Here is a 25,818-nt window from a genome sequence, read left to right as displayed (position 1 = left end):
TACTTTTATGCTCATTTGAAGCAGAGAAAACAAAAGTAGCTTACAAAAATGACTAAAAGCACACATATTGACAACGTTAAAGCACAGTAGCAAAAAAGTTATGAAAACATTTAAGAGTAAGGAAATGACTAGTTTTATAAAATGATTAAAAGAAAAAACAGGTTTGATTTTTTTTGGGGGGGGAGATCATAACCTAAGGTATAGGGGGGGGGGTAAAGTTTAGTTTTAAACCTGGATTTAAAAGCATTTACATTCTGGGTTTACTTCACTTTTTTTGGCGTCCATTTGTGTGCAGCAGAACAGCTAAATGCAGCATCACCATGTTGACGTTGAACTCTGCTTTTCCACTAATTGACTCAATTCTGCAGAGCCTTAATGGATTTACATTCAATCAGAATTCAGGACCCAAACCATTTCAGTGATTTTTATTTTTTTACATTTTGAAATCTATTCTACAGCTGATATGGGAGCCAGTGTAAAGCCTTTTGGCCTGGAGTGATATGGTCTGATCCCTTTTGTTTTGGTCAGCACCCAAGGTGCAACCGTCTGATGCTCTTTTCAGAGAGTCCAGTCGGAACCAGAGGTGGGAGGAAGTCATTGTTTTGCAAGTCGCAAGTAAGTGTCAAAGTCTTTGCCCTCAAGTCCCGAGTCGAAAGTCACAAGTCCCATGTCAAGACTGACAAGTCTCAAGTCGATTTGCAAGTCTTACACAAGTCTTTGCGAGTCATTTTAACATTGTAGATACTGTTAAAGTAGACAATATTATTATTGTACTCTTTTTTGTGTTCAATTAACTGAATGGTGAGATTCTGGTGAAGAAGTCCCTTTGCAAAGGTATAATTATTCAGAAGCTTCTGATCACACAAAATGAAGACACTCAAGCCGTGTTCCGTTCAGATTGTGTGTCCCTCCTCCCCTCGCACACAGTTATTTATTGAAAAGTGAGTGAATACGAAAAGTTTCCTCTCTCCTCCCATGGGCAGATTCCCATGAGTACAAATCAGATTAGACTTGAACAATAATACATCAGCCTGTCCTTGGACTCTCTTCGACCGACTGAGACTGGTACTAACTATACTCCCCTTAGAAAAGAAACCTGTTACCCTTCTCTTTCCCAGGCAAGAGAACAAAGGACTATAGATTGGTTTAACATATGAATTAACTGTTGTCTTATATTTATATCTTTATAACTAATATCCAAAACGGTTAAAATATAAATTGATACTGAAAAACAATGTTAATAATCCAACAATACACTATGTGTACTTGGTGATTTAATTTTTTGCCAGTGCTCTTAAAGATCTTCTATGTGGTGTGTCAAATTTAGAAGACATATTTTTTTTACTATAAAGGGATTAGGAAATATGGATTTACCTATTCTAACACTTGGGTGTGAGATTCAAGGTCAAACAAGTCCGAAATTCTGCTCTGACCTTCTCTTGACGCCCCTCAATCCGACCTATCCTGGCACGACTACATTTCCCATAATGCACCTTCCCTCGTTCTCGTCAACCTCACGAACGACGGCGGGGGGGGGGGGGGGGGCAGGCTGAAGCTGTTCGGGCTTGTGACAGGAGGAGCGACAACAGCAGCAGCGTGGACGATGTCAGCCGCTCAAAGTCACCGGTGTGCGGGCGAATGATAGAATTACTTACAAGTCAGAGTGCATATTACGCTACAAAGTTCGCTTACGTCTACCGCGACGTATTTGCTGCACTCAAAAATGAACGTAAGCAGTTGTGTAGCAGCGAGCTAACGGCTAGCTAGCGTTATCGAATCCCAATGTTTGGCTAACTTTCATACCGAAAGGTTGACTTCGTGGAATACTATTTTCGGCTTGACAATTACAACCGGGGGAAATTTTTCCAAAGCATTGGAAATTGTGCCGGTGTCAAAACAGGTAAGCAACTTGCTTGTGTGTCATGTTATTATTGTGTTATCTTAAAGCAGGTGACGACACAAGGTGATGCTTTAACGTCCGAAAAAGCATGGTGGGTTTCAAAATTGAGTCACGTCAATGTGCATAATCTGAAGAACAGGATCAGACATAAGTGCAAAGTTAACGAGCTTTTATGAGCAGCTGATGAATGCAACACCCATTTAACTATATCAAGCTTTGTTTCTCATTAATGTGTCAGAAAAGTTCGAGGACTGGTGTCAAAAAAGACATTTTTCAAATCCAAATGACAAAGTTTCCTTCATCTAAGTCATCCACAGTGGTCGAAACACTTTGACAGTCTTTTCTGCCAAACTTTTATGCCCTTTATGTTCATTCTTCCGGGACCTTCTGCAGCCTTGAGTTATGGAAGGATTAAAACATTTTTTTAAATAAAACCCTACACTCAGCCTTGCCAGGTTTTTTTCTGCCAGGAACTGTTTGATGCCCAGGGCCTTGTAAACTGGAACATTATCTTTCCCAAACTCTTGCATCTTATCAGTGCATTGTCTGGCCCACATTGAAGGGGAGAACTCGTAGATTGTAATTTGGGTTTGAAATATCTATTTTGCGACACCACTCTTGGAACTTTTCTGACACACTTTTTAAATGCAAAGTTAACAAGCTACTTTGAGCAGCTGATGAACATAGCATCCCTTAAGTAGGTGAAGGTTATTTCTCGTTTTACAAGGTTCAACAAGTCCCAAGTTATTGTAGCAAAATCCAGCAATTAAAGTCAAGCCCCTGCTCGTACCAGAAAGTTCCTCTCAATTTCAAAGCAATTGGCGACGTCTGGGTTAATCAAATCACAAGCCAAGTCATACAATCTTGCTCAGTTACAAAATATAGTCACTCAATTGCTATTTTGTTATGTCTGTATTTGCATTGTAATTAATTTTTTTTCTGCATAGTAATCCCTTTAAAAAAAAAAAGGGGTGGGGGAGCTTTTGCCTTTTGATGATAGGAAAGCTGAAGTTCAGACAGGACATGATCTGCAAGAATTAGCCGCTCGGTCCAGGAATCGAACCAGGGCTGCCCCGCGTTGAGGATTAAACTCAGTTGATGGTGCAGGTGCTCTACCGCTGCGCTTAACACCACCCATTGTTATCGTATTTAAAGTATACTACTAGACAAGTGTGGAGAAAAAAAATACAAGCACGCTTAAATATTACATACAATGATAATAGTTATAATATAGAGTCCTAAATCTTGAGTGACTCGAACAGTCATCACTATCTTTCAAAAACATGCAATTTGCTGAACAGTGATATGAATTGCAAACGAAATGTTGTGTGGGAAAAGAGTTGAGGACGGTGAGTGAGGTTGAAAAGGGCACTTTGGGGCCATTTTAGGATCTGGCTTGAAGCTCTGTTGTAATGAGGCCAGTATTCGTGGCCCACGGTTCCACAGGAGCCCCCCTTGTTGGCTCTCCATTATCTTCTTCTGTTGATTCAACACGACGTGGCGGCTTTGATGCGTTTTCAACCAAATCAAACATTGAACTGTATTATAATAGAGTGGGGTTTTGTGCATGAATTGTTTTCAACGCAATACGGAAAACTCTTCCAAGTTCAGTGGAAGTTAAAGAAGTTGCGTTCTCGGGTTTTGGTTGATCTCCGCTTTGTTCAGATAAAGTTGTGCGATTATTTCATCACTTTTTTTTGTATATTAATTGAAGAACTGATACAAACACTGAACTGGTTTTGTGTAAGAATGTGCCTGCCAACTTTATTACACACACGGTGACATCCGGGCTGCCAATTGGAGAGCGTTGCACGTCTAACCGTCATTCTCTAGTTTGATAATTGGCTGTGAAACCTGTGTTAACTTGTCACGGGGAAGTTGAGAGGCTAAATATTTTATACGAATAAGTGATCGCCTGCTAAGAATGATTAGCTCACGGCAAACACAAAGGCAGACGTCTTTGCGCTTTGAAGGGAACCCGGTGGGGGGGGGGGGTGGCGCTTGTGGGGGTGCCATCGGTTGGGGGCCGCAGTATAGAGCAGTGCTGCGGTCCCCTGTTGGTCTCTTGAGGCCTCCCTGATTTTATGTTTTTTGGATTTGTTGGGGTCTGGATGTTTCTTGGGCTGGGGAGGAGTTCTGGTGGGGGGTGTCTGGTCGGTGCTGGATTTCACCTTCCTTGGTTTTCTTCGGTCCCCTCGGGTCTCCTGGTGTTCGATTTAGGTGAACGGTATGAGATTTTTTTTTTCTAATAGGTTTTCTGGTGAGCTAACAAACACACGCACGCACGCACGCACACACACATACTCACCCACACACACAAAAAAAAAAAAAAAAATGTATGTATGTATATATGTATATATGTATGTATATATGTGTATATATATATATATATATATATATATATATTTAAAAAAAAAAAAAAAAAAAAAAAGAGCAATGATGATGACATTTCCGAATGAACAATACTGAGCTCTATAAAGAAAAAAAAGAAGAAAAAAAAAAAAGAATGATTAGCTCACGGCAAACACAAAGGCAGACGTCTTTGCGCTTTGAAGGGAACCCGGTGGGGGGGGGGGGTGCCATCGGTTGGGGGCCGCAGTATAGAGCAGTGCTGCGGTCCCCTGTCCTGTTGGGGGCCGGTGGGGTGCCTGGTGGGCCTGCAGTGCCCCGTCCTGCTGCGTTGGTTCGGGGGCGCGGGCCGTGTTGGGGCGGGGGGCGCTCCTGCTCCTGGGTTTGCTCTCCGGCCGGTGGCCCTGGCGGGGCCCGGGGGTCGTCCTTTGGCGCTGCCGCGGCCTGGGGGGCCCTGAGGTGTTGCGCTTGCTCTGTCCTGGCGGGGGTCGACGACTCCCCTCTTTGGTGGAGATTTTCATGCATGCCAGATCCACCACACCAGCATCTACCGAAACTCAGACACAATCTGTTTCCTCCTCAGGTTATTGAATCGGTGGAGGTCTGATGTCTGCGGATCTCACGCGGCTTCGTCTGTCCTTCCTTCCTTTTCTCGGTCTCTCCTTCGGTCTCTTGAGGCCTCCCTGATTTTATGTTTTTTGGATTTGTTGGGGTCTGGATGTTTCTTGGGCTGGGGAGGAGTTCTGGTGGGGGGTGTCTGGTCGGTGCTGGATTTCACCTTCCTTGGTTTTCTTCGGTCCCCTCGGGTCTCCTGGTGTTCGGTTTAGGTGAACGGTATGAGATTTTTTTCTAATAGGTTTTCTGGTGAGCTAACAAATACACGCACGCACGCACGCACGCACGCACGCACATACACATACTCACCCACACACACAAAAAAAAAAAAAAAATATATATATATATAAAAAAAAATAAAAAATAAAATAAAATATAAAAATAAAAAAAAAGAGCAATGATGATGACATTTCCGAATGAACAATACTGAGCTCTTAAAAAAAAAAAAAAAAAATGAAGGGAACCCGGCTGCTCCAGTCACCTCAGGTATGCTCATTACTGGTAAGCGTGGACATACATTTGTGTTAATAGTCTAATGTAATGCAATGCGATGCAAGCAAGGAAGCGACATGTTTGTTGTTCTCTTGGCAGCGGACACCTTTCACCTACAAGGCAACGGCGTTGCTCTTCTTGAGCAGATATTTTGAGACGTCACTTTGCCCAGGCTCTTATTGCAAGGTGGCTAAATGTAACAAGGGTGCACAAGTGAATGATTCCCCCACCGTAATAGTTGGGCAGTATGTGCTGTCCAAAGTGGCAATTTTGCAAAAAATGAGGCCCGGTTAACAAGCTAACCCGATTCTGTAGAACCTAGGACCATCAAAATGAAAGCGGTGAACCGCGATGTACAGTTCCCTCGCACCCTCTTTTTTTTTTCAGGCAGATCCTCGAAATGAAGGTCAAACTGCGACGCCGTGCAATTGATCTGTCGAGGACAGCATTTCCCAATCTGTGTTCAGCCACACATTTGATATCAGAGGAATGTCACTACTGCACACTATTAACCAGAATACCGTATTTAGACAAGTGGGGCTGCATAGAACACATTATTGTCAAGAAAATTTGGGGGGGGGTTGACTTTTTTTTCACCAAATACTTTCTTAACATAAACCAAAAGGATAAATGTACTGTATACTTAAATATTTGCATGCCACAGTTTTCCATGACTTCAGATTTCAAACTGAATTTGTTGTAGGGCTCGGCGACATCTTTATTTATTTATTTATTTTTTCAGTCATTCTGGTCGTCGGACAAATGATGATTTTAATCAAAATAATAAACCGAACATCTATTTTAAAGATTTCATTTATTCAAAAATAAATCCCGTGCAAAATGTTCAGACAACAATAATGTATACTGATTTTAAACCAGTTTTACGGTCAACTTAACGTTCCAAGCTTGTGCTTAAATGCCACAATGAAGTAGTTTGTAACAATTGCAAATATATCTTGTAAACCACCCGTTTAGTATTTTGCCAAAATTACAACTCACAACATTTGGATTTAAGAGAATTTAAGAACAACAGCTTTTATTTCATAATCCAGAAGAAGGCAAGAGTGTATTTATTTATATGCACCTCGATTTTACGATTTAGCTCGTTTTCAATGATTTGATTAGTAAAATAACAAATTAATTGAATTAATTAGATTTATTCCCTAGCACTATCAAACAAATATGTCACAAAAAGATATTGAAATAATCATCCTGTCTCAAGCAACTCTCAGCTGGACGTGAGCGAAATGCAGGCTTGCTTCGACGAATTCAAAGCTGTTATTCTGTTGTATGAACGTTATTGTATCCTTCTGCCATCTCGCGAAAGAGCATTTCATTGTTCTGCCTGTCACTCTGTTTCTGGCATAAACTGCCCGATACATGATTTGTAGAAGAAGAAGAAGAAAATGGCCCAATTAAGTGAAAATTGGATCATTTCTCGTGGCATATGCTTCCGCAGAAGTCACCCAAGATGGCTGCCTGAAACAAAAATGGCAGACTCCTTGTTCAATTTCGACCTGAGACCTTTTGGGGGTGTCCTGTCATGATAGACATATCCACTCACTTTGTGTATTTTTTTCCCCCCCACGTGACTTTTGGGGCGTTGTGGTGAGGAGTGATTCTCGATTCAGATAATTTTTTTTCTTTTTCAGAACAGTACTGAGACTTGCTCAGCCTTTGGCTAGCAGTCATCATAGCTAGCTAGCTATGTGCTTTAATATGCTTTTGACATGTTTATAAAGGATGTTTAAAAAAAAAAAAAAAAAAAAAACATAGTTTGTCGTTCTTAATTTATATAAAGTGACAAATGAGTTGTGACTTTTTAACAATTGGGGTCCCAGAGTAGCACATACATTTTCACCAGGATGCAAGATGGTGAGTTTTTGGGCAAGTTGATCCTCTACAAAAAGCATTTCTATCATAGGAGGAATAATATAATAACATACCGTATGTTGCTCGAACCTTATTTAATTGTTTTTCACCATTTCACTGGACTTAATCTGTGTTCCTTCTGACCCCTATTCTTCAGGTCCCGACGCTATTGCACCCCCCAGTGGCGTGATTCATGACTGCGCTCCGAGGCAGTGGCGTCGAGTGACAGTCCTCGGGCATGGGGAGTGGAGTCCAGGATCGACATGCAGCGCTCGCCCACGGAGAAGTGCTGCCGCGGGCCTCCTCCTCCACGCAGTCAGAAGTGAGTGAATCAATGAGCGCAATAATTACAGGCTAAGTTTGTCTTTGAGGTCATGTGGGGCGGCCCGAAGAGCTCGGTCTGTGCTGCATTTAGTCACGTTATGTTTGAAAAGAAATGATTGCGTTTGATTGCTGCATCAAAGCCTTCTGTATGCTCTGGCATAAAAAAACCCATAAACTTATAAATATGTTTTTGGGAGTGAAGGACAAATGATTAAAAAAACATTTATATGTTTTGGGGTTTGAATGAGTTATTGTGGTAAAAAAAAACAAAAAAACAGTGCCTGTCTTTTAAAAATAAGGACATTTTTATGTGATCCCGAATCTTTTGAACAGTCTTTTACAACTTTTTTCTTGAGACAGAATTAACTAAATTTGAGTGGTACATTGGTATACGATTATGAATATGCTATCAGCATTTTGACTGTATTTCCTAAAATACTGGACAGAGCTCCTCAATAGAAGATTGAGGTTAGAAAGAAAATACTCTTTGCCAAATATATGCCTCATTTTTTCCCCATTTTAAAATGGGGGGGGGGGGGTGAGGGGGGTGACATTTGTGGGGAAATTTTAATATACATGACATTTGCATAAAAATAGACACAGATATTTTGTTTCATCACAAATTAAGGCCTCCTGTTAAATGTCTTACTCTGTATACATGCAAAAACACAGCATTTTAATAATAAAAAAAATATTTTACGCATATGCCTATTAAACAGATTTGCAAGTTAGGAATCTTTGACAATAGACATCGTTTTTAAAATTCAAACGAGAAAAAAAATAGCAGGGAGTTCCCAGGCTCAAGTGGCATGTCTTAGGAAGTTAAATGAATACTTTTAACAAATGAAAGCAGCCTAAAATTTTCTAGGGTTAAATAAATTGTTCATCTTTCAATGATGTTTGTCCCGTGAAAAATGTAAACCCTTTAAATAGGCAAGAGACAGGACACGCACTTTGAAAGAAATAAACACAATTTAATAAAAACTTGAGTTACATACATTTTATAAGTGCTAAGAGAACAACTTTCTATATCCACAAGTTGTATTTAAGCAGTCTCTATCTTAAGAATAGTGAAATGATTTAAACCGTTTGATGATCCTAGTTTGTGGTATATTTATGGTTTACTATTAACAGAGATGTGATTTTTCCGCTAATTCGCGGAATTCCGCTTTTTTTATCTCCAAAAATAAAATGTTACAATTTTTAAAGTGGTAAAAAATCCGATTTCGTCTCTACAGCATTCCATTTTAGTGTTTCCGTAACTGAAATGAAACGGATCTTGCGATTGGCTGAAGTCTCCGTGTTGACCAATAAACGCGCTTGTCATAAAGGCGTAGGCGTATGCCATTGTTCATTTCTCAGACGTTTTTTGCCGGGTGTTTAAAGAAAGATGTCCGTGATCGAATAAGGAAATTGACAAGATCGTAAAAAACAAGTTTCGATGGGACCGGTTGGAGAAGGATATATCTACAAATGTTGGAAAGAAGACTGTGACGAATTTGTTCAGTGACTTTATTCGGAAGATCGATGGTGCCGGGAAAGCGCTTTGCATTTGGTGCCGTGATACCGTTGACGATGGTGCGAGAGGTTTCAAAGCTCTCGAAAGTCACGCAAAGAGCAAAAAACACCTGAAAGAACTCCAGTCAAGAACAACAAATTATTCCATCGCTGGAAGTTTCGGTGCCCGAACGAAAACTCCAAAACTTTACGGCCTCCATCCCTTATTGACATCACAATCGGAAGCGGTAATCGAGAGACGTGAACCTGCACCAGTTGCTGACAGAGTCGTGAATTTTGAGGTCGGTGGTAAACGTTTCAAATTAATCGAAATCAAATTTTCGAAAATATTATAACGTAATAAAAATGGCCATAAATATTTAACATGGTTAATCATTGACACAAACTCAAATGAATGCTGCACGTTTGCACTTTTCGGGTTTCAATATGTTGACTGTCTTGATGTATGCACTTACAGAGATGATCTTAGTCAATCATGCATTCGACGAATGCATGATTGTGTTTTTACCAGAGCTTGCTGCATGAGGTATTTTATATTTTTGTTATGCATTATGTATTAAATTAAGAATGATTGATTAAATGATTTATTGCATGGTAAATATATATGATGATATTCTCAGTGATAGTTTTTAAAAGCAAAGGCAGTCCAATGTTTTTGAATGTGACTGATTTTGAGTTGACTAAAACTGCAATTTTATATGGGATAGTTCAATATACATTGAAAATTCATGCTGTCGTTTTGTCTATTTCTTTGTCATCCGAGTGCATTGAAAGTACTTAAAAACACGGAAAACCCATGAGCTCTGGACGGAGCTGAGTGCCCGCGGCCCCCGGACCCCCCCGGCTAAAATTTCAGATAATTTCACTTTGGTCAAATCACATCCCTGTATTAATAATAAAAATGTCCTAAATTCTAAACATTTTGGGCAACGTCAGTTACTTGCATTGATTTGCTATTGGCGGTCGGGTATCGAAATGTTGTCTTTTCTTTGCCGCTGCTCATCCAAGGCCAACGCATCAAATTTTGTGAGCTGGCCCTTCATCATGGCATCCGTCATTCTTAGGCCAACTCGTATTTAATAATCTACAGCAATCCAAACACAACATGGTTGACAGACACAGTAGGCACTCGATTGAACTGAAAAGTGACCCTTTGCTTGCCGCACAGGGCCCGAAGCAGACCCGCTCTGTCCTCAACTCGCTCTTCTCGGGGGCTTTAGCGGGAGCTGTGGCCAAAACAGCTGTCGCGCCTTTGGACAGGACTAAAATCATCTTTCAAGGCAAGCTGGATGTGCTGGGAAGGTCTAAATGTGGAAACTGTTTGTTATATTTAGACTACGGGGGATTGAGAAGCCCACATAGTTATTAATAACACACGTTTATAGCTACAGTAGATAGAAAAAGTCTACACACCTCTGTTCAAATGTCAGATTCTCGTGATATAAAAGAATGAGATTTGGTCCCCAGTTAATGTGACTTTTATGACATTTTCCAATATTTTAGATAGGAGAAGTAAAAAAAAAAAAAAAAAACTGCGGTCATTTGGTTCCAATCACATTCAAAACTATATTAAATGGGGGTTAGGACACTCATGCCGGCATTTGAAGTACCTCTGATTTATCTCAAATAAATTTGAGCACAGGCACATCCTTATTAGAAGAGGGTGTGCACACATGTGCAACCACAAGATTTCAATTCCTTTTTCCTCCGTTTCTTGAAAAAAAACCCATATATTTTTTAATACAGGTTATAGGTCACATTAATAGTGGACTAAGTTTATTATTATTATTATTATTATTATTATTATTATTATTATTTATCTTGCACACACACAAAAAAAAGAAAAATTGGGCTGGGGTGTGTAGACTTTTTATATCAAGTGTTCGTGTCTCAATGAATTCACAAATAACCGAGTTTGAAATACGTTTTTTTTCCAGTGTCTTCAGCAAGATTCTCTGCAAAAGTAAGCTTGCGTTGATGAAATATTGACACCGCAGCGAACTTTCGAGCTGTTTACTCATAATTTGACATCGAGTCAAAACAGTAAGATGCTGAATGTATTTCAGGAGGCCTACAAGTTAATCTACCGCACATACCTCAAGGATGGCTTCTTCTCACTGTGGCGCGGGAACTCTGCCACAATGGTGCGAGTCATCCCGTACGCCGCCATCCAGTTCTGCGCTCACGAGCAGTACAAGAGTCTGCTGGGGGACTACTACGGCTTTCGGGACGAGTGAGTGTGAGCCTCAGCATCGCAAACACACATTTGATTGCATTAACAATGGGCACGCACGCACGCACAAAAAAAAAAAAAATATATATATATATATATATATATATATATATATATATATATATATATATATATATATATATATTAAAAAAAAAAAAAAAAAAAAAAAAAAAGAGCAATGATGATGACATTTCCGAATGAACAATACTGAGCTCTTAAAAAAAAAAAAAAAAAAAAAAAAAAAAAAGGCTGAGAGTTAAGATGAAGAAGTTTTAAGAAGGCTGATATTTTCTCGTTTGGCATTTTGATCCAGTGTCCTCCCGCCGCTCCCGAGGTTGCTGGCTGGGTCCTTGGCAGGCGTCACTGCAGCCATGTTGACGTATCCCCTGGACATGGTGCGAGCTCGGATGGCCGTTACGCCAAAAGAAATGTAAGGCCACTTTCAACTGTTAACGACACGGTGACTGCGTTGAGAAAAGATTTTCGTTGAGCAGAAATGTCACCATGACAACAGTTATTTGTCAGGAATATTCAAAACGAAAAAAAAAACATGTAGTGCAGATATTGTTAACTCATTCACTCGCAGCCATTTTCACTGGAGCAACCCCCTTCACTCCTGGCTGTTTTACTGGATTTTGATTGATTTCGCAGACAGAATGTTCTGTTCTATTGCTATAAAAACATGGAAGCTACCCCCCCAAAAAATAGTCTCTTCTTTCATCAGGAAAAAAAAGCATATTTGTATCTGTTTCCGTTTTGCAACAATTAGCATTAGAATATAGCTAAGTTTCATCATTATTCACAAACCTGTTGAAAAACACTGTCAAAAAAAGTTGCATCATGGCCCTGGCTGATCTCTTATACTTTGCTGCCACCTGCTGGCCGTTTTTGTAATAACTACCATTGCTTTAAACGACCTCTTCAGAAGCTGCATCAAAGCCTTCTGTATGCTCTGGCATAAAAACCCCATAAACTTATAAATATGTTTTTGGGAGTGAAGGACAAATGATTAAAACACATTTATATGTTTTGGGGTTTGAATGAGTTATTGTGGTAAAAAAAACAAAAAAACAGTGCTTGTCTTTTAAAAATAAGGACATTTTTATGTGATCCCGAGTCTTTTACAACTTTTTTCTTGAGACAGAATTAACTAAACTTGAGTGGTACATTGGTATACGATTATGAATATGCGATCAGCATTTTGACTGTATTTCCTAAAATACTGGACATCGCTCCTCAATAGAAGATTGAGGTTAGAAAGAAAATACTCTTTGCCAAATATATGCCTCATTTTTTCCCCATTTTAAAATGGGGGGGTGAGGGGGGTGACATTTGTGGGGAAATTTTAATATACATGACATTTGCATAAAAATAGACACAGATATTTTGTTTCATTACAAATTAAGGCCTCCTGCCAAATGTCTTACTCTGTATACATGCAAAAACACAGCATTCTTAACTTTAAAAAAAAAAATGATTTTACGCATATGCCTATTAAACAGATTTGCAAGTTATGAATCTTTGACAATAGACATTGTTTTAAAATTCAAACGAGAAACAAAAATAGCAGGGAGTTCCCAGGCTCAAGTGGCATGTCTTAGGAAGTTAAATGAATACTTTTAACAAATGAAAGCAGCCTAAAAATTTCTAGGGTTAAATAAATTGTTCATCTTTCAATTATGTTTGTTTTCAGTTCAAAAACAACAAAGAGTGCAGGAGGTTCCAAATATTTTGACTCGGATGCAGCGCCAAAACAACCCAATTTTAAATTGATCTCTTATCCGTCGATGACAGTATTGATTGATTGGTTTTATTAAACATATAAAAATACATTTGTTTAAGTCAAAGTAGTTTTTTTAATATGTTCAATTCATTTTCCACAGTAGCCAGAATGTTATGTACAATATAAATAGTTTTGGGCCTTGCACAGACCCTTGGGGAACTCCATGAGTGATCTTCAAGTGTTTTGATTGTATATTGTTTAACTGCAAGTACTGATATCTATTGTCCAAATAACTTTTCATCCATTTATATACTAAACCTCTTATGCCATATCTCTCTAATTTATTCGTTAATATAGAATGATCTATGATATCAAATGCTTTTTTTTTTTTTTTTAGATCTATAAAAATCCCAACAGTAATTTTTTTAATGATCTATGTTAGTAGATATTGCTTCTACGAGTTCCATTGAGGTGGTCCGTTTTTCTCTAAACACATCTGGAATTTCACTTAAAAGCTAATGTTTCTCAATCAAATTATCCAGTCGATATGAAAATGATTTTTCTAGAATTTTTGAGAACTGTGGCAGCAGCGACGTTGGTCTATAATTAGAATATGTGTCGTTTTCATTTTTTATGAATAGGAATAACGTTTGCGATTTTCATTTTTGATGGAAATATACCAGCTTTAAACGAAAGATTACATACATACGTGAAAGGTTGCACAACATATTCTATAATACTTTTTACTAATGTCATATCAATGTTGAAGCAGTCGGTGTTTTTTTTTTTTATCTTTTAATGTTTTAACAACATTTAATACTTCTGTATCATTAACAGCATTAAGCCACATCGTGGATGAATTGTTTTTAATGTGTTTATCTATTTCATGTTTGTTTCTTGGCTCAGGGATTTTTTTTTTGCCAAATTACTGCCGACATTAACAAAACAAAAATCATTAACTATGTTTGAAATTTTTTCAATAACAATATTTTTTATCTTTTATAAAATATTCTGGATATAAATTATATTTATTTTAAATGTTTTTTATAATTTATAATAATATAATTTTTTTTATAGCTTTTTTTAATTACATGATTTAGTATATTCCATATTTCTTGTGTGTATTTTTTGTTCTGCTCTAATAGTGCATGGTAATGATCTTTCTTTCTTGTTAGGATAATAATATTCAATAGTTTATTTTTGTAGGACTTTATTTCAGTTTCCATATGCTTGAAAATGACAAATATTGGCGCGGATCAGTCTATCAGTCTCTCTATAGTTGACACTTAAGTGATGATAGTAGAGTCCGTTGTTGATAAATCAATGACCTCATTGATATATTGTGATCCGTTGTCAGCTCACTTTGCACAAACACAAGCCTGCTCGCTCACTTTTCACCTCCAGACACTCGCTCATCCGATCACAATCTCGCGTAACGTCATCTGCAAATGGCCCAATTGCAATCATTGGGACTCTTTTCGCCAACCGTTTTTTTACTGTTTCTCGCGCAGCCGCAGTTTCATAATTTGATTCCAATGCCCTGTGTTGTTAGGTACAGTAACATTCTGCATGTGTTTGTGCGGATCTCCCGGGAAGAGGGGCTGAAGACCCTGTATCGAGGTTTTACGCCCACCATGCTGGGCGTGGTGCCCTATGCGGGCCTCAGCTTCTTTACCTACGAGACGCTGAAAAAGCTTCACGCAGGTACAGTATAAGTGCGACGAGAACGTCCTTCGCACGCTCGCCGCGGTCTTGGGTGTTTTTAGGCGTGAACATTGTTTCCGCCCCACAACTGTGTGATGCAGAGAGAAGCGGCCGTCCACAGCCCTACTCGTATGAGCGGCTGGCCTTCGGGGCCTGCGCGGGCCTCATCAGCCAATCGGCGTCGTACCCGCTGGACGTGGTGCGGCGGCGCATGCAGACCGCAGGGGTCACGGGTCACACGTACGGCACCATCCTGGGCACCATGAGGGAGATCGTGTCCGAGGAGGGCGTCGTCCGGGGGCTCTACAAAGGCTTGAGTATGAACTGGGTCAAAGGGCCCATTGCGGTGGGGATCAGCTTCACGACCTTTGACCTCACTCAGATCCTCCTGAGGAAGTTGTACGAGATGGGCTACGGGTCCCGGTAATGGCTTGAAAGCGACAAACGTCTGGGATGTCGTGCTTCCACTGGGAAGTAGGGACGAGTAAGTGAGAAACCAATTTTGTGCCACGTAACACTCGCAGGAAGTGGATAATGTGTCCGAACACGTGCGCCCCCTCAAGATGTGAGTCAGCGTCTTGACGGCGCTCGCCATGTGCGTCAAAGTGCAAATGTACTCTGTGCTTATTATCAGTACTTTCCAATGCGAGCTGCCATTTGTTCACTGCCCACGTAGGTTCGATAATAAATGAGATTAGGCCTAAAATAAGGCTTTATGTGAAAGATGGGGTGGAGTATTACTCTTAATACTCATCCAAAGTTCCCTAAACATTTACAGTAGTTCAAATTGTTTGCTTCCTACATCATGCAGGAGCATCTCAATGAATTAGAACGAGAGTTTCTCAAACTTTTTACACCATATCACCCCCTCGAAAAATAGCACCACCATTAATCATTTCATTTCAAGCATTTATTCCATTCATTTATAAAAGACAAAAAAGACAATATCATATAAAACCATATTCTCCATTAGCAAAGCAAGCAACATTTCCTGATTGTAAACCGGTGAGGTTAAGAACCGTACACAAAATGGATGGACAGATTTTGGGCTAAAATTTAAGAAACGCAAACACATTTCACTGTATATAGTTAGTTCAGTTAAAGTGTGTTGCACAAATGCGTGCCTAAATAAAGGTTTCTAGAAGATTAAATACATTTGTATCTGACATAAGTGAAATATAACTGAACTGTACTTGGGCATTCGTTGTCATACCACCAGAAGTAGCCTTCATCACACAACATGATTGTGAGAATCACTGAATTTAAATGAGATGTTAATTCAATGTAATTTATTTTAGGCATTCAATTGAAGAAGTCAAAGTCATAAAGGGCTAACTTTTCTTTCATCTTCTTCTTATTATTATTATAATTTTTATTTTTACTAGGAGCCTAGTGGCCCTAACCCGGAAATTTCTGCCTGTAAGTAGAAGATTTAGGGGCACACATTGTAAATTGACCTGCAAAATTAATATTCATTCCTGTTTTTCACTAAACTTACTGATAAGTTGGTTGAAGTCTGGAACAGAAATTTGTCAGCAGCAAAAAAAAAAACGATTCAAGAGTAGTAAAATCAGCAAGTTTACCGGATGCACTTTTTTCAAATTATAGGGGCAAAATGCCACCATTTGGGGTCAGTCTGGAGCCTTGTCATATATTGTATAGATTACCGCAGTGTGAAATATTTCTTATTTATTTTACAAAATTGCCAACAACACATGAACACAAACAATCGACATGAATTTCGAATTGTACAACTTGGGTCAGAATTAGCCTACTAAAAAGTATCTTCCAATAGTCTAATAAATCTATACGCTATAATGCGTTTCACTTTTAAATTGAACGGCTGCAATGCAATGAAGTTGTACAATATGCTAATTTATTGAGATGCATCTGCATATTAGGCTTAGCGGTACGCATTAGCCCAATAGCAAATGCTTCTTTTTTGTTTAAAGTGTGATTCATTTTGACGTTTTCCACTAATGATACCAACGTTTTTTGTGCTACAGGATAGCTGTGGACGATATGGCGGGCTAGTGTTACCAAGCACAAGGATCTTTGATTAATCCTGTCGGGGGAATCGGAAAGGCTCATCGGCTCAGGCCTTCCTGGTTCTCGCCGTGCTTCTGGAAGTTTTCTCCAGCACTGCCGCTTAAGTTATTTGAACACTTCAAATTTTACATAGTTGTGTGAAAGGTTATTATTATTTTTTATTTTTTTATTATTATTTTTTTTTTCTAAGAGCTCAGTATTGTTCATTCGGAAATGTCATCATCATTGCTCTTTTTTTTTTTTTTTTTAATATATATATATATATATATATATATATATTTATTTTTTTTTTTTTGTGTATGTGCGTGCGTGCGTGCGTGCGTGCGTGCGTGAAAGGTTATTTGTATGTACGGTACTCTGCCATTGGCTAGTAACCAAGCCCGGGGTGCAAACAGCCTCTCACCCAAAGTCAGCAGGGATAATGGTAGAAAATGTGTGGATGGAAAGGAAGTACCGTTTTGTAGCAATGACGCTGGCTAGTGATGAGGATGCTTTTTTTTATTATTATTATTTTTTTTTTTTAGAGGTGCGTTTTAAGTATGTGCCAAGAAAATGAAATGATGCCAAGTATGAAAAGTGTCATCAAGATTGCCCTGTGTCGTATCGTGGATTTTCTGTTCTACAGTTGGACATTTTACACTTCACTGGAGGAGAAGGTGGTGATTTGCCCCCCCCTCCCTAAATGACACATTTCATGGACGTGAAACACAGAGGCATTTTTTTGTGAATATCGCTTTGGCACGTGATCACATTTCTTTTTCTTTTTATGTGTGCTATGTTTGTTGGCCAGGTTTCTTTTTAAAGGCAAACTCGGGCCAGATAATGCTGCTCCAGTGGGTGCCACTTAACGGTGTGTGTTCGCTGTAATGGGTCAAATGCAGAGGTCAGATTTCGTCTATATGTGTACATAACAAAAAAAAAAAAAAGGTGGTGGGGGGGGGTTGGATTTTCATCATGTTTGAGTAGCGTGAATAGGAGGGGCAGTAAAGTGACTTTTAAACGCGAGACAATCTTAACATAGCAGCTAACACCACTTCAATATTTATTGTCTGACAAGAAATAGAGACATTTTGTTATATCTGATTAATATATCAACTTGGGAGCAAAACTTGAATTTTGTATATATTATCGGTAGTCTATAGCAGGGCTTCTCAAACCTTTGGGGTTCAGGCATACTTGGCAGGGGAGAAAGAAGTTGTCTCCGAGGATTACCACGCGTGTACCCTTCAATCCAATACAAATTCAAAAGTTGCGGAATTTTTACAAGGAAGTTGCAAAGTTACAATAACACTATTTTTTTTTGCGGGGAAGAAATTAGTTGCAGCGCTGTGAGAATAAAGTTGTATTTTGTCAGGATGAAAATGAATAATTATTTAAAGCTAAAGCAGAATTTTTAAAGACTACGTCGTATAATAATAAGTCATATCATTTAAGTCAGATTTTTAATGAGGGTAAGAAAGTAATAAGGACATTTAAAAACATACAAGTTAATTGCGCTTGTTCTTGAAAAGACGCTATAATTCTCTAAGGAAAAAAGAGAGAACTAATGTAAAATCTAAAAAAATATGGCATTCGTTTTGGTGTAAAAAAATAAATCAGTAATAATTTGCATGTTTTTGTTCTATAGTAAATAAGGAAAAAAACCAGACGCTCATCATGCAGGGATGTCAGATTTAGCAGTTTGTGATATGATGTTAAAATCGTTTTGCTTTGCCCCGCCTGTAGAGATGCACGTTTAAAAAAAATGATAGGATATCATTTATTTCAAATATTTTGTGTGCCCCTAAGCAAAGACGAGCAGACCCCTGGGGGTCCCCCGGTTTGAGAAGCCCTGCTCTTTAGAACAATGAGGACGACACATGAAATGCCTTTCAGTCTCATCTTGAAGTGCCTGGCGAGGAATAGTAAACATTTTACTATGACTGAGCAATTAACATTTTTTTTTTTTTTTTTTTTAAGGTCGAGTTTGTAGTTTTTGATGGTCCGCTGCTGGGGGGTGGTTTGCAGTTTTGAGGTTTGTAAGGACTCCTGAGTGAATGTAATTCTTGAGTCCCAATTTTTCTACCTGGATTTTGTAACCTCCTGGTTGCGTGGGTCAAATAATTTTCCTGCCAAACCATTTTGGGAGAGTTTTTGATGTACATGCATGATTTGAAGACCCGCCACTTCAATGCTGCAGACTGTGAACATCGAAATTTTCTATGGCCCTGTCGTCACTTCCCTCCCTACTCCATCGACGTTTTCATTGTATTCGTAGCGGCCACGGCAGCTAAGTTTTCGCCCTCCGTATTTTCAAGTCTTGCTAAGTTTCCTCGCCGTATGCGTTGACAGGCTGCGTTCGCTCCTCATGGGGTCGCTCACCTATGCTTTTTTTACGTGGACAGCTTTGGAGGAGTACGTTCGTGGCCCTCTGGTCCCGCTCCAGAGCTCAAGGCGCGAAACATGCAAATTGCCCGCTCAAAATATATTTGATCATGTTATTTTTTCTGTCAACAAACTAATTCATGAATGTTTCTTGTATCTCCCAAGTGTTCTAAGCAGCTGTGGCGCGGGAGCGGGGGGCGGCGTTGTAGTGAGTTAAACACATGGCGTCAGGCGAAAGAGTGAGATGCTAAATGTTTCCCATCCCACCGTTGGAGCCCTTTCAAGTTGTGGCACGCCGTCATGCGGTACTGTCAGGTATTGTTGCATTCGCCACCTCAGGCCGCTCATGCCGCATCTCGACTGTTGTTGCAAATGTCTGACAATTCAAACGTCTCGCCGGGCAATCATGGCCCGTCACGTGTCACGTGTCACGTCGCTCATCCACCCGTTTTGCCCATAGTGGCCTGAAACCGGGCTGCCGTCGCCACTAAGAATGTAGTGGAAACGTAGCTTTATTTATTTGTGGTATCATAAAAAAAATAATCATTTAAAAAAAAACTGTTTTAATGCTGACTTCATTTGAAATGACATTTTTGAATAGAATACTAAAACAAAATGAAAATCCTGACAATTTGTGTGATGAATTATTTTTAGTGTTCACATGTACTTGTTGATGTACTGTGATTGTTTCAACACAATTTGCATACGTCCAAGGACACTGCATTGCATGGTAAATAAATATTCTTTCAAGTGCAGCAGTTGTTCAAAAAAAAACGCTTTGTAATTTTCAGTGATTTGTGCCATCAAGAGTGTGTTGTGTGTATGCGAACCGGAACGCCACACTTCAGATCGATTCAACTACATGTGAATGTGTTTGTAAATGCCGAATAAAGCTGACTGCTTACAAAGCACTGATGGAATGTTTCCTTTATCACTGCGGTGCCCCATAATATTGTTTGTTTGCAAATAGCTGAGTTCCTGGAGTGCCTACCAACCCATCAAGTGTGACTGACACCAATAATAGTGTAAATCGCCAGCACCATTTCTTTACGGTCGAGGCACGGGGGAGCAAAACGTTACACCAAAGTCAAAGGTAAGCAGAGCTGCAGGGGTATTTTGACAAAAGTGCTTTTTTTTTTTTTTTTTTTGCATCTTTTGATTTGATGTAAGATTAGAATGTTGTCCAAAATGAAAATTGTCACAGACATCTTAGTAAGACACCAGGAAACTTTTAACTGTGTAAAACAAATCATCTTTAACAATGCTTATCGTTTGTAATGTGTGGAAATATGCTGGTGCGCTGTATCTGAGCGACCTGTGTGAGTGGTGGGTGTTAGATGAGGTCAGTTAAATCCTCTTCCACTCGGTAGGAAGTGACTATTAGCGTGTTTGCATTCACACAACAGAATAGTTGCTTAGTGTTTAAACGGACCCAGATTTCACACAAAATCCATTTGAATGAATTGAAGAGATCATCACTGCGTCAATATTATTATTTGTATTTATTTAATAATATAATAAATTATATATATATATATATATATATATATATTTATTTTAAATACTTTTTTGTGCCTTGCAAGTATTACGTAAAATATTGGTAGCTTCCTCAAAATGTTTTTCCCGTTGTTTGATTCTTGTGTGTAGCACGGGGTCCCTCTAGTGGTAAGTGAAGAATAACGACAAATTTACATTACAGTGAATACAAATTGTGTTATTTAAATTCAGTACAGTATATATATTTTTTTTTAATACGGCACAATCGTATTTAATTTTGAATTTCTTTTACCTTAATTTATCCAGGGAAGGCAATTGAGGAGAACTGATTCTTATTTGCCATGCCAACATGGCTGCAGACAATAGAGTTTAAACACAAAACAAAAACTGCAATTAATGAATTAAAACGGTATGGCTTCAACCATTTATTTAGGTACACATTTTATTTAACCTATATGCAATACGTTTTAGTTCAATCATCACTGAAGTAAAAAAAAAAAATCCTTTCATGATGGTATTTTGTTTTTAAATTTTTTGATTTTATTTTAAGAAATTAGTAATTTTTCCCTTTAATTGTTGAAACTGAAAAAATATTTATTAAAAAATTACATTACAGGGATTAAATTGCATGATCTGTTCAACTGAGGGCGCTGACGATTTTAGGAGCATCATGAGCTCATTTAAGCGTAAAATAAAAAACACTGCTGCGATGGACTCTTAACATTGTAACAGCGGAAAGTAGCCACAAGGGGGACCTCCAACCTTGGAAATGCGTTCATTGTATGCAGTTCCAAAAATTGTCACTAGGTGGTAGTGCACGCACACTTGGTTCTACATCGATGTGCTCGATTTGTTGCCGAGACGCCTGAACTTGAACTTTGACCGTGACGCGTCACAGCAACGCCACGCTGAAGATGCAAAGTTACCAAATTAAACACGGAATAAGACTTATTTTAACAATGAAGTCTTTATTGATTAGATGCCTATTGGCCCCTTTACAAAAAACAACAACAATAGAAATGTAATTAAATGCATTTTATTTTCACTTTGAGTTGAAAGCTGAGTTTTTACTTTGTATGACAATTAAGTGAACACATAGGGGGGGGGGGGAAATTTTGATTCGCAGTGTTAAAAAAAACAAAAACATAAAGGCGCTATTGGGACTAATTAGGATATGAAGGAGACCAAGATGGAGGAGTGTGTGTCAAAAGATGTGGTTGCTATAGATACCTGGCAAGATGCCAGAGGGATGCGGGGTAATTTGCATTTATTCAGATTCACTCTTCTCTCTCACACACTTCCTCGAGTATCTCACATTTTAGCACCATTATTTATTTCCCCCCCCCCCATCTTTTTTTGGGGTAAAATTATTTACATTTGTCGTTACTTTTTTTTGTTTTAAACAAACCTCAGTAGTGTATATATATACATATATATAAGAATATTAAAAAAGCAACATTAGCCTATTTGTGGTTTATGGTAAAGAGCAAATTATTAGCTTGTAGCCTAAAGCAAGGACGTTGCTACACTGTCACTTTTGTTCCATTAAATGTGCCATATCCCTTTTGATTATTAAATAATTTCATTTACCAATTTAATATGTTATTTATTTATATTGCTAAAATGCAAGGGGTTGATTTCGAGATCTTTTGATGGAATACATTTGGTAGTTTTATTTTTACGAAAACGAGGCTAGAATTTACAGAAACAATCATTGAGTTTGACCTACTTTTGAGATTTTCTGGATCTTACCATATTTCTGACTCGTACCTACACATATGTATTTACAATACAAAATTAATGTAGCCTATAGATGCATTTAAAATAACATGCATTTTCTAGATTTTATAGTATTTGTGACATAGACAAATATTTATTTTTGTGTGAAGAAAAAAACAACACCCCAACAACAATTTGTTAGAATTATTTGTATTGACTTGGTTAAGGTCAGTTTATGGATCACAATACACGAGATGTAAACACAGCAAGTTTAAATAGAAAATCATTATTCAATACAAAGTGTATGAAAGGAAAGCAGTCTGTCACAATAGAAAAAATGAAATACAATGTTGACACTTTCACATTTTATTTGCAGGTAAAACCAGTGTAAGGCACACCTGGACGATTTGCAGTGCATTTCCAAATGTACCGACAGTCAAACATATTTGCGGTCTGTATTCTAAATAGCAGGATAACAAATATAATGGATCCACAACCATAACTTTTAGTCCTTGTTCTTTTCCGGTTTCGCATTCTGCAAAGAAAAAAAAAAAGTGGACATTAGTAAGACATGGAAAAAAAAACTGCAAAAATCATCATTGCTAATGAAAACGTGTGTTCTTGTTTTTGTGACATAGTGGGGGTCAACATTTCGGGATTTGGCAGAGTTGTGGGGCCCACCCGTCCATGTGGGGCCATTTTTCTGGGCCCCCACAAGTTAAGACCTCTTTATGAGGGCCAAGACTTGATTTTAGAGTTTAGGTTTGAATTGGGTTATGGTTGAGGTTAGGGTAACTAATAGGGGTAGGCCTTCATTTTTTGATAGCTTATGTCATTATGTCGATGTGATGGCCCCACAAAGATAGTAAAACAAACTTGCGCGCGCGCGTGTGTGTGTGTCCCATCACAGCACTGACACAGCATTTTTGTCCAAAACCGTGTTTGCAGGCTGCCGCCGAGTTCCAGGAGGGACTCCCTCGTCATGACTAGCAATACGTCTTGACTTTGACTTCACGCTACGTCACCCTTGACCCTTCGAATGCGGCGTGCCAAGAGGACTCCCGGTCAACGGGGGAAGCCGCCCAATCACACCCCGGGGAAATGACACGCCCACCCACATCCCGCGCACGGTAACAGTCTGCTTTGGCACCATCACTGCACACCGACGAAAGACCCGACTAGTAAAAAAAAAAAAAAAGGGAAAAAAAAGCCTTTTATGGCTCAGACTTCCATTGTATAATAAAGCGGTCTTTTTCACGAGATTCACATGATGGCGAGTGAAAACGAAGCGGGGGGAATGTAGTTACGGCTGAATACGGTCCCTGGATACATGCAACGCTTCGGACGTGGAGCAATTACGAGAGGCCTCAGGGCTCTCCAGAGCTCTTCTGCTGCCCACGCTGTCCCGACCGGCGCTTAATGTATGTGCACTGTTGTAGTCCGCAGAATACAGACAGCCCGACGTCGACCACCGGCCTTAACATTAGGTACACCGACTGAGCCCCACAAATGGCCTGGCGGGGGGCGACTCTTTTCCGACTTACCGATGACGCGGCGTCAGGAGGCAACCGCGGTGGTCAGTCAGTGCCTTGCTCAAAGACACTTCGACATGGTCACCGCGGGCTGGGATTGAACCCGCAACCTCACATCCACGTGCCTCACGTGTGCGCAAAATACACGTTTGAGTAAATACTGTATGACATGCGCGCGAATACTCATTTGTGGCCGTCAAGTATACAAATGCACAATTGACTCATTTGTGGCTACAAAAGAAATCGAAGTACATTTTACTCTAAAAAAAGAGTCGATTTGGTCCCACTCTAAAATGTACTCCTGGAAGAGAATAACATATTCAGAGTACATTTTCAAGGTACACAAGGGTTGAAGGACGAATTGCCGACCTTCAGCTCGGGAGACGGCCACTCTACCACCTGAGCTGTGCCACTCCTACTCTACCCGAAAGGAGACCCCAAAAATTCTCTCGTGCACACAAAATACTTTGAGTAAAATTTACTCTTGAGTATTGTAAGTGTAAATTTTACTCTGTTTAGAGTGGGACCTTTTGAGAGTAAAATGTTACTGCTTGTGATCTCAAATTAGCATATCGCGCATACGTTATACTTGATCTATTTAGTGATCTCAAAATGAGTATTTTATACCTACGCTAGTTTTGTGACCACAAATTAGCATTTTGCTATTTTGACCGCATTTCTTTTCTCCCTCTCTCATTAATATAATCATGAAATAATGCAACGGTGTGCATCTCTTCACTGCATCAGAGCCGATTGGAATATTTTTGCCCCCTCTCTCGCGTAGCCGCGAGATTCCAAACACCTCCGAGTTCCACTTGACGACAAACTCCGAGCAGCTTATACAGAATAATTGACAAGGCGGTGAGAGTGAGATGCGCAAAGTTTTACGTGGCGACGAGATAACGCCAAGGCCCGGGCGATGATGTAACTGCTCGCGGGCACCAAGAACAATGGCCAGCGCGAGAAAAGTGCGCACAACAGAATGTCGAAGGTCAGTGGCGGCGGTTTTGACCGTTTGCAAGCAGGACTTATTCTATGTACAAACCATCTGATGTTGCGCATATGCAGTTTTGTTAAATCAATCGAAAGGCATAATATATGATATGGGTTTTATATTGGGTGGATTGGTGTACCTAATGTGTTGGTCCATTCCTCATCGACGACGCCGTTATTCACAAACTTCAATATTTCGATGTTGATGAGAATTCGAGTATTATTTAGTTTACTGCTAAATCCGAATACAATTGCAAAATGTGTGCTGATTTACTACACACACACCCCCCCCCCCACACACACACACGCGTGCGCACACGCACACACGCACGCGCACGCACACACACACACACACACACACACACACACACACACACACACACACACACACACACACACACACACACACACACTTATGCTGAGAGTGTGTGCGTGCAACAAAGACGTCTTGGCGGCCCCCCCTCATTATAAATACATGTCATTGGATCACAGCTCGCGTGAATCCCCGAGTCTGCTGCGCTCTAAGTGGCCGTGACTGAGCCCTGAATGGGTGGCCGAGTGACAGCGACACCGACGGAGCCAACAGTGTGTGCGTGTGTGCGGGTGTGTGTGCGTGTGTGTGTGTGTGAAGGGGGAATGCCGTGCCGGCGTGCCCCCACCTCGCCCAGCCTATGGGAATGAAATCTTCCCAGCGGGATATACGTTCGCGGTCCGGCTGCGTGCTATGCGTGCATATAGGAAAAGGAGACGCATTATTAGGTACGGTGTTCCCCGCTACATCATCGGCGCCAACTTCTATATTGCACATTTTGAAGCGATTGTTTTTGATGGGGTTTTACAGTATACCGGCAAGTCTTGAGTTTAGAGGAGCACACCTTGATTGCAGCAACATGCTATGTCGCAAAATGGCGTCCGCAGCTTATCTCTATAGTTG

The 25,818-nt window shown here is 39.6% G+C and overlaps 1 protein-coding gene and 1 long non-coding RNA gene across 7 annotated transcripts in view; one reads left to right on the top strand and one right to left on the bottom strand.

Annotated features, from left to right (window-relative positions):
- The first annotated feature begins 1,544 nt into the window (after positions 1–1,544).
- On the top strand, positions 1,545–20,106 carry LOC147180276 (mitochondrial coenzyme A transporter SLC25A42-like). Of its 5 annotated transcripts, XM_086073224.1 has the most exons (9): positions 7,452–7,550; positions 10,239–10,350; positions 11,008–11,033; positions 11,137–11,303; positions 11,617–11,733; positions 14,579–14,730; positions 14,832–15,047; positions 15,113–15,214; positions 16,737–20,104. In XM_086073224.1, the coding sequence occupies exons 1-8, from the start codon at positions 7,467–7,469 to the stop codon at positions 15,163–15,165; spliced, it is 927 nt and encodes a 308-aa protein (XP_085929350.1). In that variant the 5' UTR covers positions 7,452–7,466; the 3' UTR covers positions 15,166–15,214; positions 16,737–20,104. The 5 variants fall into 5 exon arrangements, 3 of the variants coding, with proteins under 3 accessions (XP_085929332.1, XP_085929350.1, XP_085929341.1); XM_086073206.1 differs by adding an exon at positions 1,545–1,900 and having other exon boundaries at positions 7,386–7,550; positions 14,832–20,105; XR_015094574.1 differs by having other exon boundaries at positions 14,832–17,662; positions 18,739–20,106.
- A 1,898-nt stretch (positions 20,107–22,004) lies between these two features.
- LOC147180275 (uncharacterized) overlaps positions 22,005–25,818 on the bottom strand; it is a 34,882-nt gene continuing 31,068 nt past the window's right edge. The window contains exon 4 of one of the 2 annotated variants that reach the window (XR_015097152.1): positions 22,005–22,894. This is a non-coding gene — a long non-coding RNA (uncharacterized LOC147180275). The remainder of the gene's footprint in view (positions 22,895–25,818) is intronic. The other variant, XR_015097155.1, reaches the window with a different exon arrangement.

The sequence above is a fragment of the Leptonotus elevatus genome, chromosome 1, assembly GCF_054856555.1.
Source record: "Leptonotus elevatus isolate MCC_2025b chromosome 1, RoL_Lele_1.0, whole genome shotgun sequence".
Taxonomy (NCBI): domain Eukaryota; kingdom Metazoa; phylum Chordata; class Actinopteri; order Syngnathiformes; family Syngnathidae; genus Leptonotus; species Leptonotus elevatus.
Note: the sequence above shows the minus strand (reverse complement) of the source record. Positions and strands in the feature narration are given on the sequence as shown.